Source organism: Mycteria americana, chromosome 3 (assembly GCF_035582795.1).
Source record: "Mycteria americana isolate JAX WOST 10 ecotype Jacksonville Zoo and Gardens chromosome 3, USCA_MyAme_1.0, whole genome shotgun sequence".
Classification (NCBI taxonomy): Eukaryota; Metazoa; Chordata; class Aves; order Ciconiiformes; family Ciconiidae; genus Mycteria; species Mycteria americana.
Genome location: NC_134367.1, coordinates 131,664,750 through 131,684,963, shown reverse-complemented (window position 1 = coordinate 131,684,963; position 20,214 = coordinate 131,664,750). Strand labels below are relative to the sequence as shown.

At 38.3% G+C, this 20,214-nt stretch overlaps 1 protein-coding gene across 2 annotated transcripts in view; it reads right to left on the bottom strand.

Moving 5' to 3' along the window:
- Positions 1–20,214, bottom strand: part of ZC3H6 (zinc finger CCCH-type containing 6) — a 30,038-nt gene that overhangs the window by 2,913 nt on the left and 6,911 nt on the right. Inside the window, exons 2-11 of one of the 2 annotated variants that reach the window (XM_075497085.1) lie at positions 13,868–14,048; positions 12,371–12,496; positions 11,091–11,346; positions 9,059–9,180; positions 6,498–6,614; positions 4,878–4,989; positions 4,185–4,294; positions 3,137–3,390; positions 1,990–2,510; positions 1,476–1,715 (exon numbers count right to left, since the gene is read on the bottom strand). In XM_075497085.1, the coding sequence (XP_075353200.1) occupies positions 1,476–1,715; positions 1,990–2,510; positions 3,137–3,390; positions 4,185–4,294; positions 4,878–4,989; positions 6,498–6,614; positions 9,059–9,180; positions 11,091–11,346; positions 12,371–12,496; positions 13,868–14,048 (2,039 nt within the window). Of the gene's footprint in view, positions 1–1,475; positions 1,716–1,989; positions 2,511–3,136; positions 3,391–4,184; positions 4,295–4,877; positions 4,990–6,497; positions 6,615–9,058; positions 9,181–11,090; positions 11,347–12,370; positions 12,497–13,867; positions 14,049–20,214 lie in introns of those variants that run through there. The other variant, XM_075497086.1, reaches the window with a different exon arrangement.

Here is a 20,214-nt window from a genome sequence, read left to right as displayed (position 1 = left end):
TAACAACCGTAATCTAAAATGACAAAAATAAATTTCAATGAAGAACTGACGTAACAAAAAAAACCTGTAGCTAGTTGAGATACTCCAAACTCTGCTGCATTCTGTCTACGTATCTCTCTGTCAATATTAATCTGGGAAAATAACCTACTTTCAAACAACTATTTCTACCAGTACTAGTAAAAAAAAACATTTAAAATCTGAGTCTTGATGAAAATGACCTTCGTTGTAGGATGGCAGAACAAAAAGTAAAATGGCACCTTGCAGTAGTCTTAGGAACAGATAAATTACAAATGCGGAATTTGCTGCCTTATTACAATCCGATCACAAGGTTTTGGGGAGAGGTCAAGATTCAGGAAGGGAAGAAACAAGCCTATTTAATTTTAAAGGATAAATTCTCAACTACCTTCTGCAATTTACTGGAAAGACTTATCAACACAGCTTGTGCTCAGGTCCACATCCTAAACTTGCCTACTCACTGAAGGAGACTAGTGGTCTATTCTGGCTCAATAAAACAAGAAACGAAGGCAAAACCCACCACCATCACCACTATCTAATGCATAAGAACGCACGTTTCCTCAACGCTTCTTGTACCACACAAATATTCAACAACAGGGAGCGACATGTTGTTGGAAGCAGCTAATAGGAACATTTTTCCATTCTACTGCTTTCCAAAAGCCCTCTAGACAAGAGGACCGGTCACTCTAAAGCACTGGTGAGAAGTCTTCACTTCAGAGTAGATTACTGTAGGTCGCTCTGGTTTTGTATGTAGCCTGAAGGGCTGCATTTCCAGATCTCTCTCATCATTTGATCGGAGTTATACTGGCAATATCCTCAAAACCATTTGATACAGCAACTGCCTTTTGGTCAGACAGAAGATGCATTTCTGGACACGTAACTTAGCAGCCTCAGAAAAGGGTGCAGCAGGGAGCGGGTCAAGGGACAAACATACTCTGTGTGGCTGAATCTTATCTGCAGGCTTACTGCTCTCCATTGTCCAGGTTACAGCAGAGACACTCAGATTAAACACTGCAAATTTCAGATATCACAGAGGAAAAAATACGCCTCTAGAGAAACAGAATATGCAGAAAAGATCAAGATGCACAACTGAATGAACAGAATCTAAGATGCGCTTGCAGTACCAGCAGTTAGAAATAATAACCTTTCTGTTTCAATCCGGGGTTTTAAGAAGTTATCAACAACAGAACCTTTTAAAAGTACAAACTATATGCAAAAATTATCCACAGATCTTTCTACTTGAAACTGGAATGCAGCAACGAAGCGTATACTAAAATGCTGGAACAAGCTGGGAAGGAAAGCAAGTATATTCAGCCGAAAATATTATTTGAGTTGGTACTTGAGTTGGTATTCACAATAATTGTCAATGGTAACGTGATGAAAATCCAAGTCAACAGATGTGTTCCAGGCTAATAGGTGGTCAATAAGCATGTTTAGAACTCTAACAGAATTATCTTTACCTTCATCTTTGCTCATTGCCCTCTGGCCCTGGCTGCTGACAGAGTCTCCATCTCTTTGATGCTTTTGACTAAGTCTTACATAAAGGGCCTTCTGCATTGCTGGAAGAAAATCGGGTACGTTAATGGCTGGTTTATGGCCCATATGGCTACTCATGCAGTCTGACTCGCTTCCACCTTGATGCGACTCTTGAGCCATGAGGTGAGCCTGGTGATCTGTAAATTCTCCATGCCATGTTCCATCTGCAGTACAAAAAAAACAAGTTAGCAGCTAACCTATACAAGCTTTTACAGCAGAGGAGATAAAACATAAAACACAATCAAGCAAAACCAGTGTAACTTATATCACACGACTGGAAAGCATCAGCTGAAAAAGCCTATACACTGAAGACATTCCAGGAGGTTTGGCTTTCTACCCAAAATTCTTTCAGCTGCTCAGCTTTGGAGCCGTGATGTTTTAATACCGCACAACTGCAAAGCGTCGTATCAAGGAACAACAATTTTTAAATGTCCTTACCACCAGAGTTATTAGCTGGCTGGAAGTTATGTACGGCTTGATGAGAATAGTAATTGTCATAGAAATCAGCTGGGTTCTGAATAGGCTCGTAATTCATATTCGGCTGCCGTTCACCAGGCATCTGCTGGTATTGTGGCCCCGGAGGACAATGATTCTCTCTCGGCATATTCACCATATGTCCTTGAACTCCTGGGGCATTGTAAGATCCACCGAGACCCGGTGGCGTGAGAGGCGGACCACCTTGCTGTCCTTGCATAGGCATACCAGTCTGGTTCTGTGGCCCGAGAAAGCCTGGTGGAACACCCTGCATAGGAGGACTCTGTGGCATTCCTGGGCCTTGAGGCCCTGCGCACGGATGATGTCCAGGAGAACCTGGGTGCATTGGCGGCCCGTTATGTCCTTGTGACATGCCGGGTCCTGGCCCTGGACTTGAACCTGGATTATACATATGCTGAGAATGTGGGTCATTTCCCTGAAACGGTGGTCTTGGTGGTGATGCACTGTTATAGAAGGTCGGTGGCCTGTAGGCAGAAGAAAATTAGTGAATCAAATTTTGCACCCACGAAGATCAACAGGCTATTAGCTATCTCCTCCCTCTCCTCGCTCTTACAGATGTCTGTTCGTACTTAGTTGATCTGAAGTTAGATAAAAATCTGAAACAAGCAAAATAATTTTCAAAGAGAGTAACTATATACATTACACATGACAGAGTTTGTCTGGAAGTCGAACATTTTTTCAATATTAGCACGTACAGAACCGGACATTTGCTGTAACCAAAGTTTTAAACATCCCAAGGCCAACAGTCTCCAACAGTCAGGAGTGTCGATTGGCTTCGGTCAAGAAAAAGCTAACTATAAAAAGAGTTTAGAAGAGAATGAACTTTGCTCAACCTGCAAATGGAGATAGGCAAGGCAGGCACAGAGCCAAAACAACCATCGAAGTGACTTTCTGGAAGGTCAAGGCTCAGTAAGCTCTCTTCTATGGAAAGCATTAAATGAGTAAATAATTATGACAGACAATATTTGACAGATCATTAACTTAGCAATATACTCAGAAGTATATACTTCTGACAGAAACAAAGAGAATTGTTTAAATATTTATGCAGCCATATTTTCAGGAGAGTTCTACACAAAATTCTAAAACCTACTTTTTTCCAATTTTGTGTGCTAAATCCACAGTGGGCTTCACAACTATTTCAAAGAGAGATGGGATTTTCTTATATTCTCCTGAAGGATCTTGATAATTTTCTATATCAGACTCAGAAAACGGGTATTGCTCTGGCGGGGTTGGCAGAAGTCCAACACCTGGTGGTGGCTTAGGGAGAGGAACTATGCCACGCTTTCTGAGTTCCTCCAGTTCTTTCTCATCTTCATTTTGTGGTTCCTCCTCAGTATTCAAAACCTAGAAGAAGCAATGTAGCAAACAATTCATTAATTTTGCAGTACATGCAATTCAGTTTAGTCTTGCACTTTCCATTTAAATATAATTACCTGCTACAATACTACTATATATTGCCATCAAACTCAGACGAATTATAAATCTATTATTACTTGTTCTGCAGGATTCGCAGCCAGGAAGAAAACTACTTCTGTAGCCAGGAAAGGACAATTTCACACAAGTCCATTTCCTTCAAACAGTAATTTTAAGCAACAGGAATTGAAGGACTTAGATTCTAAGATTCATAATGTTTCTAGTGTTAAATTCAGGCCACTTTTCTGTTAAGGCCTGTTGTATAGTAACTGGAGAGAGACACGAATATCCTACTTAACACAAAGGTCAAGATTTCATGAATCATTCAGAGGAGGCACCTCATTCCTTTCTCCACCCTGAGAGCTGAAGTCAGTCAGATGGTATCTAACTTCTAGGCAGCTAAAGGTAGACAACAGTAAAGCCACACTTCTTGTTACGGAGTACATGAAGATTTCCACAGAAAGGAACGCAAAAGAAAGTTCATGGGCAGAAACTTGAGCTGTGACAATAAACAAGTCTGATATGGCTAAAAAAGAAGTGAATAACTGATGGCAAGGGGAATTCCTGGTACTGAAACTGGGCACAGACTTACTGTGCTAAAGAGCAACAGGGAAGCTTAACAGCATTACTGTTTAGCACCACACTGCCTGAGAATCCTACGGAAATTTCTAGCAACCTCCCCCCTATTCTTTCTAGCAACAAACCTTGTTTGTTGAATTGCTCACCTTATCCAACAGCTCTTTTGTTTCTGCAGTCAGGGGAGCATGAGAAAATTTGCACTTATCTCCTTGATAGCATTTTGCTCCTGTATGGTAGAACTTGCAAGGGAATTCATGTAAGCAATGTATTAAGGATTCTTAACAAAAGCTGATTTCTAGTTTGCACTCTTTGGCAAGTTTATGAAATTCAGCTGTCAACTGTCCTTCAATTATTCACCAGCACTTAATCTTTCCAAAGCAGTATCTTAAGAATTTTGAAAGCTAATAACCAACTTACCTCCTAGTTCCATTTAACGTTTTACTAATAATTACATTACTGTGTCCTTAACGTTATTTTTGACTTGATTCTAAAATTGTGATTAAAAAGATGAAGGTCTCAATTCCAGAATAAAACACAAGTCCTTTACAACAAACAAGAACAGATCAGGGGTTTAAAAGTATGTGGACAAATGCATCTAACTTCAACGGGTTTTATCTTTTAAAACATTAAAAATCCTTAAAACCAAAAACAAACCAATAATTTTATATGTATTTTCTCCTAAGTATTTGACCAGAAAAAGAATCTTGTTGTAGTAAATCTACATAGTCTTTGGTACAGTTTCTGAAGAAAAGAAATAGCTACCCTTAAAAATCACTTACATCAATTAAGAGTAAATACAAACTTTCAGTTTAATTCAAGTATTTTTTTTTAAAGGATATTGTGCAAATAAATGCAGTTCTCTCCTTTGGTGCAGTAACCCTGTATGTAAAACTTGCAGATTTCCTTTTTCTTTTCAATCTCTGCATCATGATCAAATTTACACTGCTCTCCCTATAAATAAAAAAAAAAAAAAAACCAAGAAAAAACATTATCAATTTGAATTGCTGAGTAATTCCGTTTCATAATTAAAGAAAAACATCCTCCTTAGGTGAATTTAACCTTTTTATCTTTACTAACACAGAATTGCATTATAAGCATGTCCCTAAGAACTGTGAACAGGGGGGCCTGGCCATAGAGAGTCAGGAATTCCTGAATCGGGATTCAATCAGGAATATATGCAGTGGCCACAGAAAACAAGCTGGCCTTACAGTACCAGTTCTCTTCTCTGTCTCCACCTAGTAATTTGCATTAAAAAGTCATTTAAATGAACACTTTACTGAAACTCTTTTCCATATAAACAATTAAGCGCTTGATCAGAAAACCTGATTTTGAGAGAAGTTAAAAAAAGACCAACAAGGAAAGTATTAAGACTCTTCCATGTATGAAAAACAGAGTCCAAATAATATCAAGTTTCTATCAACCATATCATGTTATACATTAGGATTACTTTGCTGGAGAGGTTTTTTTGCATACTTTTTGTATTTATTTTCAGGAAAATTAAACTAAGTGCTCTGTCAGCCACTGGTTTTAAAACTGAAGGTGGCAGCAAATACTCATCTTACTGAGCATGGCATACTAAAATATATAAAGGCAGCCACAAATGCATTGTTTTCAATTCCCCCCTGGTTTGGGAAAAAAGCATACTAAGTTTCACCCTTACTTTGACCATTTGAAAAAAGAAACAGAAAACATTCTATCTCTAAATACACAGAGGAACCAAATATAAATGACGCACTCACTTATTCGAGAAGCATGCAGTTTTTCTTAAGTGTGTTTTATAACTGACTGAACTAGTCTCACATCAGAGGATTCAACTCCACAGCAGCATAAGCTTCAAAATGAAGCAATAGCAATTTTTTTTATGTAATAAGAGACTGTCTTGCTAGGGCTTTTGCTTGCCAGCTGACTGCTCTGAATAGCATTCTCTTCTTTCTGCTGCCTTCCACTTGCTGGCTGAAGGAAGATGATTCTTTGGTAGGGGAACTATTACTACAACCCCACTTTTTACTTTGGAGAGAGAAATAATTTAGCATAATTAAGCAATTCCTTCAATGTTTCAAAATTAGCAGTAGCACATAAAAGAGAGATAATGTAATACATTCAGAAATCATTGCCTATTTACAGATTCCATACTTGTAAGATTTGTATATTTACATATGATACATTGTCAGTGTAAGTTTATGATACTATAACAGATGTTTTTACTGGATATACTAATAAGCAAACACAATAATTTTTTAAAGAATTTGTAATAATTCAAAATGTGTAACAGAAGGGGATATTTTCCCACAAGTACTTCCGTTGGCATTCATCTATAAACATGCAAAACATTAGAAATCAAAACACTTGAGTTTCAACATACAAGTTTTGTTTGCATCAGCTGAAGTAAAAAAGAACAGAGCATCGTCTCCCCTTCCTCACACCAAGGACGAGGACCGACAGAGACAGTGCATAATTACCTTAATACATCTCCCTTCAAGGAAATATTTACAAATTTGTTTGCCTTTGTGTTCCACTGTATGCTGATTTATGAACTCCTGACTCATATTAACCCATTTCTTCACTGGTTTGCCGTCCTGTAAGAAAAATGAACATCCTACTGATGCTTACTTATTAAGCACAGTTGCAAAATATTAGAGCATACTTGGTGCACTAGTTACCCCAAAATGTGATTAACTACACCATGATTTAAGTTCTTAGAATTATTATACCCACAGCTCAAAGTAAAGGTAAATACACATACTTTTTCTTAGCTGCTTTAATACAGAGTCTTTTTTATAAATGCAACCAAATCAGAAACTTCTTACAATATAGCAGACACAAATAACTTCACTGAATGGACAGAGAATCTCACACTTCATCTGACAATGCTGGAAAGCAGGGCTGACTCCTGGGCACCCACTAAGTCAGTGCCAACCGCCCTCTGATTAAGGGCACCTCTGCAGACAGCCAGGAGTTGAGCAATCACCCAGGCTTCCAGACCACCATCTTAGCCACAAGGCTATACTTTGCCAGTCCTTCCCCTCTACGTGCTTCTCACGCAATTGTTATCTCTGGATTATCTATCTCCTTTTTTCTCCCACTAGGAGAAAAATAACCTGTTTGCTTATACCATGAGGCAAAGCAGAGAGGAAGCACAATTCAATCATGACCTAACACGTAAGAATTATTACGTACCTGGGGAGGCAAATAATTGTTCCCTCTTATGATGTGATTCCCATGTGGCATCTGCACTTGAGATAAACTAAAGAAACTGCAGTAAACTCATCTAACTAGAGAGTCTGGGTCAGGTGTTGAGGGGGCCTGGCAGAGCTAGTGAAGTCATGGAAGTAGATGGCCTTTAATGAACTGCTGTCTATGACACCGCAACAGAGGGCAGAAACAAACGTCGTCTTTGCAGTGCTAGGTGGTGGCCTACTGATCTGGTGATAGAGGGAAACAGGCTTTTCCCATTTCCAAAGTTCACAAAAATGAGCAGGGATCTGACTGCTAAGTGGGAACTTCTGAAACAGAATGGATGTGGTTCTCCACAGTCATCACACTGCATCATGAGCACACACGAGCACCAGTACATACAAAATGTCCAGTCTCATTTTGCTCGGCAGATTAAGCAATGTCACAAAACATTAACACTAAGAATGATTTGTGGATTTTGTTGACATTGAGAAGCAGAAATCTGTGAGCTAGAAATGCCAGTCCTGGATCAGTCAAGATCCATTTTCTACTCTGAACACATTAAATCCAGAGAAATCTCAGCTGCTTCAGACAAAGCAGCTTTGAATCTAATACCCGATCCTCTTCAAGGCTAACGCAAATATCACATAAACACGATGCTCCAAGTCTCTCTGGGAGCACTGCAAACCAGCAACCGCCCCACACCGCAAAGCACTTGAAACAACAGCCCAAGGAAGGTTGAAACGCTCCCACCGTGTCCCCGAGAATCCCAGGGATGCCGCTGTGCGGCTTGGAAGTCTCGGCAGTTACCCCACCACACCGCACAGTTCAGCATCTGTGCAGCAGAATTCATTATTTTGCTGTAGCCAGGAGCCCAGCTTTTTCTCTTCTGCCTCCCAGCCCTGCTGGGACCTGCCTGCAGCTGCCTCCTCGCCTCCACCCTTCCCCACGGCTTGGGAGACGACGCTGGAGGACAGGGCATGCTCTACAGCAACAGGAAGGAGGAGTCCTAGAAATGAGGCATCATCCTAACAGATCAAACAGCTGCCCTTTTCCCTACCACATGCAGGGCAGGGAAAGGAAAATCTGATCAGGACCACCCAGGAGCCCCAGAGAGTTAGGCCAGCTGGAGCACACGGAGAAAAATTAACATGGCTGAATTACACATCACCGCATTAGCAAGAAGCCAGCCATGTGCATTCTGGAGTGCAGGAGGGAAGAGAACCACAGACATTTTAGTTGCAGTATATAGACTTAAATATGATTTGGCTTAAATAATGTATTTCAGCCATGGATGGATTTGATCCATTAATCATCGATTTTGTATTGTTTTTCATTTAAATGAAGACTGGAGTGAGAAATCTACAAATACCATGGCAATACTGAACAATATGTTTCTCTAATTCCTGTGCAAAGAGTTACTAAATGAAAACCAAGGTCACATATATTTCCATTTCCACAGTCACAGCTATGGAAAGAGAAGAATTCTTCATGATTCAGATGCAAACTGGAAAAAGCTGTCCATTTTCTTTGCTGAAAAATCTGAGGTGAACGGGTAGTAGCAAAACATCTTATTTCAGATACAGTTAACATTGAAGTTCATGCATCATTCAAAACCAAAGGTCATAAACCACTTTCTGCTAGTTTTTCTTATTTCCAAGAAAAACTATAAAATTATGTATTAGCTTAAGTTATAATTCATACATCAAGTGTTGGAAAATTCTAGTAATTTTCTAGGTAAGAGAAAAAAGTTTAAAGATATGTATTTTTAAACACTCTTTGTTAAAGCAAAGCATCCAGGCATTTGAAACAACTACATTAGCAATTCAGCTTTAATTCCACGTACCTCATGAAAGCCATCAGATCCTTTATTGCCCCCTCTTCCCCTTCCACGATCTTTACGCTTCAGTTTCTTTTGCATTCCACGCCCTCGACCAATATTGTAATTATTACCTCTTTGAGAAATACCTGAAAAACAGCAGTGACCTCTTTAAATGACCTCAGAAAGTAAAGAAAAATGGTTAGCTAGTGACATCGAATACAGACAAATCTAACAAACTAAATATCTAGCTTTTTGCAGTCTGAATTCCTAAATACTATCTTGAATCACGAGTTGGCAAGTACAACTACACCAGCCAATTGTAATTCTGTGCAACTGCCTGCTCTTCAAAAAGTGCTTCAAATCAATAGCAGACTGACAAACTGAATATAAAATTAATCTTGTTCAAAGGAGTTTCTCACAATTAGAAGTGCAGACGTTATTTCTAACCAGGCCAAATACTTGAAATATTTTGTGCCATTTGGTCATTTTCTGAATACAGAACTAACCAGTACAACTGGCATCCAGGTGTGTGTGTGTTTCATTGTCACAACATGCAAGAAACCTGAGATCGTAAGCTAAGAAATATGACAGAAGAGCTTTGAATATAAAAATGTTTAATGGTAACTGTTTGGAAGCCTCAAGACAGTAATTATCCAGCCAGCAGCGTGCCAGAAGTCATGGTCTCAACTAAAACCACAGAGACAGAGTATCTGCTTTCTCATCAATTTAAAACCAAAGCAAACCAGCTAGAAAGTTCTGCGGACACCACACCCGCTTCAGGTGGCAGCCACCCTGCGACATCAAGGCTGATTCCAGTGAAAACACCTTGACTTCATCTCAGATGACTTGCAGACAGAGATTTTGAAGCAGTATTGCCAAGCAGCACATGAAAAGCCATTTTTGTCTCAGCTAAAAAGATTCTGCCAATCTTCTGCCACTTTATTTTATTGTGAACCAAAACAGAATACAATAAATCTTCACTGTAGTAAATTAGAAGACAGCTTACTACCTTTGTATAACACACAGTATCTTCCCAAGAACTAGTAAGGTATTCATACTGTCATTACAAAACCCTGCTCGAATTTTGCCTGGGAGACAAACTGTTAGCCATGATTAAGGGGAGAAAATTTTGCAAACTGAATCAACAGTTTCTGAAATGAGAACTTGATCTCATAGAAACAGGGATGAGAACAAGTTAAGCACTTCTAGATGGTAGATCAGGCTCTCTCTGTTAATGGTATACACCGTCTCCGTTGCCTGACCTTCCACACCCCGCAGCAGCATGCAGTAATACAAGACAACTGGGGAGTCAGAAGTCCCTTCATAATACGGAGGCCAGAGACGTAAGCTGGCTCAATGAATTGCATTACAATAGTAAGGAAATGATGAGACACCCAATGAAAAGTGCAAACAAGAATGCTTGCATAACTAGGTTTATACAAGTAAGGCATGAAATAAGGGCAGCAGGGCTCTTTCAGGAATATGCTGCTTAAGAGGAACACTTCTTCAGCAGCATTTGTATCGGCCCAGCTTTGAATGCAAGAAAAGTTGTGAAAAGAAAAATAAAAGGATACTAGCATACTTGTGGGGCATACTAATAAAAGTATTCAGGCATCTATTAAAATTTCTAGGTACTTAAGGGGGGGGGCTAAATTAGGTTTCGGAATTGACATATTTACATTCCTCCCCTCAATCAAGTCCCATTTCAGATTTCCATAAACTATCACCAGAAAGTCACTTTACAGCCCTATTTCTTACTCAAGCAGTTACACAACGAAGATCTTGGCTTTTTAATAGGGTTTTCTGTCTTTATTTACTACGTATACACTACCCAACACTTGATCTTTTCTTCAATATATGCACCAGTGCGACCACACGCTATTATTCCTTCACGATGAACAGCATTATCACTTACTGATGGGAAACTGCAAGCTCATAGGAAAGCCACCACTGGCGGCTTTCTTCATCCAGCTCTCAAGACAAACATCCTGAAATGATGGATGATACAACTGCTGCCACCATCCACTACTACAGTTAACAATTCAAATTATCTTACCTTTCTGGATCCCTTTCATCCCCTGTTTTTTCACTGGTTCTTTCGGGAATGGAGGTCCTAAATCAGTACTGGAGGTCTCTTTAGCTTGCCTGTATTGTTTAAGCTGATCAGCAAAATCTTCATCCTTTTCTTCCTCGTTATAATTACCAAAGTTTTCATCACTGTAATGACTATAGTCGTCATACTCCTTACTTTTTACATTTTTTTTATGTTGCATTTTCTGTGAACTCATGTAATTTCCTGATACGTGTCCATGCTGTATGAAAGGGATTGATTGCATTGTTCAGAAGCAACTCAATATTTCAAAACACACCCCTCCAAACTGCTCTACAAAAACAATTGTTTTCACCGTTTTACTGTCATGCTAACAGATTTGCACAAACAAGCATTAATAATAAAGAGTAAAAATCAGTTATTTAGTAAAAATTAGTACTTTTGATTCTGAATGCATCAAAATAGGAAAAAGGACAAAGAACAACAGCATCAGCATCTACACTCCAGAACACTTTTCAGTGGGGTTGACAAAGCATTTTAACGTATGCAGTTCTAAGTGTTCTAAGTGCTACTTAGATGAACTATGATTAAAATAAATTTTTTCCATTCATGATCTCCATATCAGGACGATCTTGGACACAGATGAAACAACCTGTCCTGTCCATCAGTCAGGATGAAATACTGCTTATTGCCACTCCTAAGCCAGCACTGTCCCTTCTCCCATTTCTGCAGACAGCATCTTCAGTTTGTTAATAGCTGGCTTAGAGGTTTCTGGAATGGTTTCAGGCTAAAAGGAAAGTTTCCTCTCCTCTGAAGCACCAGTTTCACCAAGCCTCTAGCTGCTCTATCTCAGCTTTAGAGAACGGCATTCTCTTTCACCCAGTGGTCTCAGGAGGGCTATCAAGCTGCACAGACTGAGAAAAGCCAGGACAAACTGAACTATCAGAAAGCAGAATCAACTCCAGATATTTAAAGGTGGCTTTTCAAGAGCTGTTTCCTCTTAGTACCATCTAAATCCAATGCAGGCAGTAATAAAGATATCCTAATTATTGCCTGATGGAGGAAAAAATAGTATCAGGCTTGTTTACACCACCTACATTCATGCCACAGATAATGCTTTACATTTGGAGATCTACCCAAGGAGATGAGAACTAGATGTGTTTCCTGAAATCTGTGAGAATGGGCACTGTGATCAAATCACCTTTCAAAAATCGCATCATTTACATACACATTTTTTAAATCGCACCTAAATAAAGACATGAGAAATCAGTTTGAAAAAATACTACCTGACTGAACGAAGAATCATAATCTCTGTATGAAGAGCTGCTACTCTTTTTATGTGGTCTTTCTGTACGCTCAATATCAGAGTCATGGCTGTAGTCTGAACTGTCATCACTGGAAGGAGAGTTATGCTGAAAAAAAGAAGAAAATAGCGCTCTCAAAGGCTGTTATATAATTCCCTAACTGGTCTGCTGCATATGAACTCAAAGGAAGCATTAGCCCAATAAATAAAAGTATTTTCTTAACTCTTACAAACCTCTGCTTCAGGAGGAAGCTAAAGAAGGCACACTCTGATGACCCACTCTTTTTATCAGAGAAAGAGGCCTGATCCGACAAGGCTTCCGAATGTAGGACTTGAGGGCCATGTAGTTTCTCTGGGTTATATCAGCTTCCTACAGGTGTCTCTGAGCCCTGCTTCTTTGCGACACAGCAGGGATTCTGCTGGAAGGCTAACAAATCTGGGAGATGGCTAGAAACTTGCATATGACCATAGAAATGATTAGAATCCTGTCATTTTCTGCAGGGAGGAATCTCAGCGTTACTTCATTACAAGTGTTTTATTTAGATGTATTGTTTTGCAGAAAATTTAGAGGGGAAACCATACGAGAATACTGTATTTCTGTGATTTTTAGAAAAGGACCATTGGGTTTCATTTTCTAGGTTAAAATTTTGTGAATCTCTTGCATATAATTAAGTTGACTAAAAAAAAAAAAATCTATTAGAAACATTATCTTAAAGAACTTAACTGAAGAATTCACTTAACTAGCCTGAAATATTTTCTTTCCATAAATATGATAATTAGCACAAAAAGTGAAATTGATAAATTTAAATTTTGCCTCTTATCCTAAAAAACTCTCACTCACTATGGTTCAGCTACCATTATCATTGTCAGTGGCCAGTGCTTAACTTACGCCGCTGCTTAAGATTTAAACATTTTAAGAAGTGGTTTAACACTTCGGCCTTTCATGTCAGAACTACCACAACCACTGACAATAGCAGAGAGTAAAATGCTCATAAATGTCGGTATTTTGTAAACTGCTATTAAAAGAAATATTGAAATAAATAAGCATCTGATGAAGATGTATATCACAACATAGTTACACCCACAATCTGATATTGTACTTCTTTTAAATATAAAGAGATGAAAACCAAGTTTATGAAAATGCATTTAGGCAAAGCTAAGAAGCAAGCTTCCAAACTATCATTTGAAATGTGCTATGGCTGGATTATTTAATGATTTACTGTCTCTTGCCTCACATAAACTGTCACTGAAATGTGTGAATATGCACTTCCATGTGTCAAAAGTCTATTTAAACAAATTCTTTAATACTGAAGTGCATTGGTAAGACAGGAGTCCCAAAACTTGCCCTCAGAGACCAAAGATTGCCTAAATAGTAGTAAAACCATTTTAGTTTTCTTCTCTAATTCCATAGGTTCTTGTCTAAACCTGGAAACCTGGAATTAAATAAGCACCTCCGATATTTTGGTTTGCATTTCCTAACCTTATGCTTATCCCGTCTTCTCCTTTTTGATTTTTTCTTTTCTTTTTCTTTTTTGCGTTTCTTCCGTGATTTTCTATGTCCTTTTTCATTTTTCTGTTTATCATCACCTTTTGTACCATGTTCTTTCACATCTTCATATGCTGCATCATCTATTTCACCATCTTCTAGCTCTCCATCTTCTCTGTAGGAGGAAAAATATCGACACAATAAAATTACATGTTACTATTCATCTCATCTGTCCAACAGCACAGTAAAAGCAAACACACCCAGTATTTCTTTCCACCAGTTACATTTTTATACAGGTGCATATACTTTTTAACACATGTAACACCCCAAGAACTACTAGGATTTTAGAATTTTCTTTTATAGTTCAAGAAAAATGGAATGCAAACCATTAAATGGCGTTGAATTGTACCATAAAATTAAGTTTAAAAACTACGTATTTTTTTCCTTCTCAGAACAAAGGTCTTCTCTTCTTACATAGTTTTCTCCAACCTAGATAAAAAAACCTGCTTCAATATATAGCACTCAGTTGCCCTTAAACACTTTTCAAACTGAAGAGGTAGTTTAACCATTTCTAGAAATACTTCTACTACAATGCTATTACATGCCTTTATGGTGCTGTATTTGCAGAACAGATATGATCAAAATTAAAGGCAATTAAAACTCTCAGAAAACCATATAGTTAAAGAGTAGCAATAATGAAAAGAAGTAGTTGGGCACTGCAGGAAAAACAATGCATAGTAATACAAACACATTTCCTTCAACACACCAGCTCCTGGAACTAAAGATGGGTCTGTAGTAGCTAGGGTATAATGGCCAAAGTCATGAGCAATTCAAAAAAGGAGAATTAATTTAGCAGTTAAGTGGATTCTTCAAAAGAAATGAGTACTAGTAGTTGACAAGAAAGGAGTAGTTAATATTTGAATTTCATTTGCTAGAATCTAACAACTGACAGAAAGCAGACATCTGATGATGCTATTTCTCTGAGCTACCCAGGGTTGTTTTTTTCTTTTCAGAATTTGTAACATTGACATTTGTAGGGGGTTGCTTCATACATCAATAAATACTGTAAATGGAACAATATGCATGTGAATGTAACTTCTGCATATGAATGTGATTGTCTCAAAAAACTTCAAACTGGAGTAACACCAAAGGATGATTAAAAATAAAAATAACACAAAATCTAACACAGTGCTTGTAGACTAATTTAAACAGAAGGGCTTGTGCTTATCTCCATCAGTAGGGGAAAAAAGTTTCTATGATTATGTAAGACTTTATTTAAAGTTTTGTCTACTGACCCAAATAATAACAGCCCTGAAAATATTTTGCAATGAAATAAACATTTCGACAAAACACCAGCTAATCTATTTCTCATCCCTATTTCAGACATACTGCTGAAGCAATCTCAACTCCCCTTCTACTATTTGGTATTTGCTGGGTTTTGGTTGTGGAAGAATTTACTGCTTTTAAACATTCATAATTGGCTCTACATAATTATTTCTACGTTACCACTGCTTCAGGAATTCAGTCTTTGCAGGCATCATAGAACCTTACAGAAACTGTCCTGAATTTTTACATGGAGATTGCTTGAAAATGCCATCAGTCCTATGGCATCTGAAACCCTCACTCTAGGAATGTACCAGATTCAGCAGATGATGGGGGCAGCAAGGGGAGAAGCCTGTAGATACTAGAAAACTATATCTAAAAAAAAAAACAAAAAACAAAAACAAAAAAACCCAAAACAAACAAAAAAAACCCCTAAACCAAGACCAAACTAGTGCTGGGGGCAGTAGAAGGTATTAGGACAGAAGTAGTAATTAGGCTATATTAAATTGCCTTACAATTTGTCCACCTCAGTCCTGTATTCACAATGTATTAGCTAACCTGATGATCAACTCCGTCTACTTCAAGGGACTGCAAAGAGTAGGAAGGGGAAAGAACTCACCAAGAAGCGAAAGACCTGAGTCTCCACAGTAAAAAAACAGTGGTTAAGAAGTTAGAAGCAACCCAAAGTTCTGACTTTCTGTAAGAGGAGTAAATGTATATGCCAGGGAGAAGAAAAGGGGAGAAGTGACTGCTGTATTGTCACCTCGTATGTCCTGCAACTTCTTAGAACTAAATGCTCTTAGCAACCACAATGCAAAAAAGAAAAAAAAAAAAAAAACAAACCAAAACCAAACAAAAAAACCACCAGCAAGATATGATCATAGATCACTAACCAGCCAAAAAATGGAAGAAAAAACCCCCCATGTTCAGATTATCGACTTGCATAAAGGCTTTGGAGAAAAACTAAGGAAATCAATCATTTTCAAGGTACCACCTCTTCACCTTTAATTCTCAACTACTGCTGGGATCCTACAGTGTATCTACAGCAACTGCGACACCTTCCTATCACCTTGTGGCAGCCCACTGCAACCACGTAAAGACAAGCTATATACATCCCAGCCTCATGAAGATGCTTCGCTGTATTACATGATCGAGAAGGCGACTCAAAGAACATTTCTAAGCAATGCACAAGGGCAGCTAGCCTATCTAGTGATTGAAAAAAATACTCTGGAATATGGGAGAAAATAATCTTCTAGACAAGTGTTGAAGATAGTTTTGTTTTGCTAAGTAGCATGAAGTAGCAGGACTGAAAAGAAGGAAAGTTCATAAGAAGCTTTCAAATGTCAAAATATTACAAAGTGGGCATAAAAAACCAGATTTAATCTGATTAGAAGATTCTGCTGCGGAAGGTGTCATTTAAAGACATATTCATATTGATGGGCAGTGAAAGAAAGTTCACGGCAGGCAGCGAGTGAACTTTTAGGACTTACTGCCACAGGCAGTTGTTGAAGCAGACAGGAGCAGCCGCAGAAAGGGACCGGACAAAGTCACAGAAAATAAGCCCATTAAAGGCATGGCTGTTCCTTCCAACACACCAAATACAACCATGGATGCTAGGAAAACAAAAGGGAACTTCGAAAGAAGGTAAGAAAAACTGCTCAGCTGCTATGTCTTAAGTTCAGCTACACTGCAAATGCAATTATCACTGGTTTTGCTAATGGCCTTAAACATTTACTTGGACACATTTTGAAAAGGACATTATCTTTTAGTGCAAATATAAAACAATAGGAAGCTATGAAGTCAAAATGAGCTTTTGAACAAGTAACAGAAATTAATAATAATAAAGGTATGCCCACTACCAAGTGGGCACCAAACATGAAGTAGAGAGGCAGCTTCAGAACCCATTTTTATGAGATTTTTACAAGGTGCTCACTGAGATCAGCTCATACACAATCCTTACACTGCCTCGCAAAGGAGAACGTAACACCAAGATATTCCCATACTTAAGAAGAGATAAAGGATCTTCAGAAGATGCATCCCAAGCATAAAATAAATCCTGTCTTCCAACACCAGCGTCCATTATCTCCAGCATTCCCTGACAAATTCTGAAGTACATCATATAATATCCCACAAAAGCATTTGCCACATCTTTCCAGGAGATACTTGATTAATGAAGTGTGCCTAATGAAACTGAAACACAAATATTTCTGAAAACACCTGCAGCTATTAGAAAAAACAGTATTTCATATTTTAACAAAGTGAGCTAAACTCACTCTCTCAAGGGTGTCTACTCAATTAAAATATCCTCTTAAGTAAAATGCCTACTGAAAACGCTCGCTGGGAAATAAGGTATTTACCAGTTCCTTTGGGAACTGCCGTCATATATTTACACTTCGGGGATACATCCAGGACTTGAATAACTTTCTAGGTAAAACAATCGGGCAGAACCTCAGTAATACTATCCTCTGGATTGCATTTCAGAGGTAAGATGACAAAAGTCCTCTAATCCCCAAATGCCTAAATTCTTTCCACAACATCCTACAATTTTCCAAGCATTGACTTCAAGAATGTAAAAAAGAAAAACAACAAAAACCAAAAAACCCAAAAAAAACCCCGACCAGATAAATATAATTTGAAAAGCTAATGGTCAAAAATGTACCATTTCTGGGAAATAATTTAATTATTCTTCAGAAAAAGTTTAAAGGAAGTGATAGGGGAGAAACCACCTTCCGTTTTATAGGCATTTTTTTCCCATTTAAAATCCAAACTGGAGCTGTATGCCAGAAAGTGAGTGCAAAACCTACCCCTTTTAGAAGTTCACTTCCTAATTTTATTCCACAGACTTGGCTATAGCAAGCAGCTTTGGGAAGGGCTTTCAGTGATGTGAACCAAGGCTACCTCCTTTTCCACTATGAGTAATAAAAGTCAAACAAACAGATGTGGTCTGGAAAAAACACAGCTAGCAGATGATTTTCTAGGAAATGGGTCCGAGTCTTAGGTTGCTTTCCCTTTGGCAGTATCTACAGCAAACAAATCACAACACTGACCTAACAAGAGACAATATGAACTTCTGTTTTGCAAAGTACAGCTTCTTGCTTACAAAGTATCTTAGTATGCTTCTGTTATTGCTGGAAATGCCCAGCACTCAAACACCAACATTTTCTTGATCTAGAAAAGCAAAGAAGTATAATTATGGTTTTTTCAAGATTCACTTCTCTTTCACCTACCCTACCCCACAAAACAATACACCACAAAAACAACCTTTGCTGAATAATGCCAACAAGCTGTGGGGGGAACAGTTGACGATGCCTACACAACGCATACCTCAGGAGTCAAAAAGACAGCCTCTGCACTGAAGGAACAAACACTAGCAATTTTTAAGTTCTGCCATGTGTTATTTTCTTGGACTCCATACTTGTATTTGCAAAGGCTGAACTAAATCTGATGCATCTTCAGATTAACAGCATTAACAGAAGTTAATCCCTGACGTATTACAGCGCAGACCCGCGGTATAAATTTCTGCCACAGAAAAAACAGCAAAAGAGGTTCCTCACCTAGCTAGCATTACCAAGCCCTTCCCATCCTAGTGCATTTGAAGTCCTTTTAGAAGAGAAACAAAGGCAACTTCATTAAATGCCCAGTTTAAGTTGCTCACGGGTGTCTGGCTACCCTGCCTGACCTACTGGAGCTCCTTCATCAAGGGCCCTGGATGACTTGAATGATTAAAACAAGTTGCCATATGGTACTACTCTTTCCTCATAAGCCACAAGACAGCAAATGCAATCTTGCAATCCAGAACACAGGAGATGCAAAATTAATTAACATCACCTAGACTCCACACGATAAACAAATCCTAACTAAACAAAAGGCAGCATGCTGGCCATGCTCTTTCCTATGAGCCCCTGTACAAGGACTAGACACAAAAAAAATGTGGTTCATCTCCAAATCTGAAGGAACCAAAACCGCTGATGGATCATCACTCCCTCTTCCACAATCTCCAGATACTTGGAGCTTGATGGATATGTGAAAGCAAAACCATAAAGCATTCCCACTGTCCCAAGTGAATTTCTAGAGCATCTCCAAAATGGATTAGAAAGGCACAGAAGCCAAATTATTTTTCAGGGAGAATCAGTCTGGTGAAATGACTGAAAGAGCAGTTATGCAACTATTTGGTTAGGAAAAATAGAAATTCACACATAAAGTAATTCACCATCACTCTAGCGTTAACAGTTTAATTTCTGACATCCAAGCTCGGCTTTAACTTAGCTTTCTTGCCCTTAGTCCAAGTCATTTTTAAAAACAGGATTCTTTAGGTTCAAAGAAGATTTACAACTCAAGCTCCCTAAGTCCGAGATACAAAAACAAGATGCATTTTTCTCAGTGCACTGAAGATCGTAGCTCTGAAATATTTCAAGAAAACTGAAAGGGTTTTCCCTGTGGGACTGTTTTTCCAATCTTCCTAACAGAATAACTTAGCATGCTTGCAGATACAGCAGGTGCTACATGAGAATCATACTTCTGTACGTTTTAAGAACTTACATGACCAAAATGTGAATCTCTATCATCAAACATTATTTTCTGTTAAGTCCATTTTTGGTAGCTTTGCTTCACAGGTGAGGAAAGGTCTCATTTAAAAATAATTACATTTTGTTTTACAATATGATGCTTTTGACTTCATTTATTAGAATAAGCCTTAAAGAGAATATAAATAGCCAAGAGCTTCTGAAAGCATTACCAAGAATAGAAAAAGTATATAGCAGATAAAAATTAAAGGCTGCAAACATCTCCCTTTTACTTCTTGTACACAGAGATTTGCTGTAGAGAAAGGACACGGTAACAAGAATGCAAACATTATACACGAGCAGAACTCTAACACATTAAGTAATTATTTTTAAGAAGCTACTAATTCCTGGTGATAACTGGATATTACTGTCCAAAAATAAAATCAAATCTGTTTCTTCCTAAAGTGAGTGCATGGTTAAACCTTAACCTCTTTGTTCTGTGATTAGTTCTAGAAG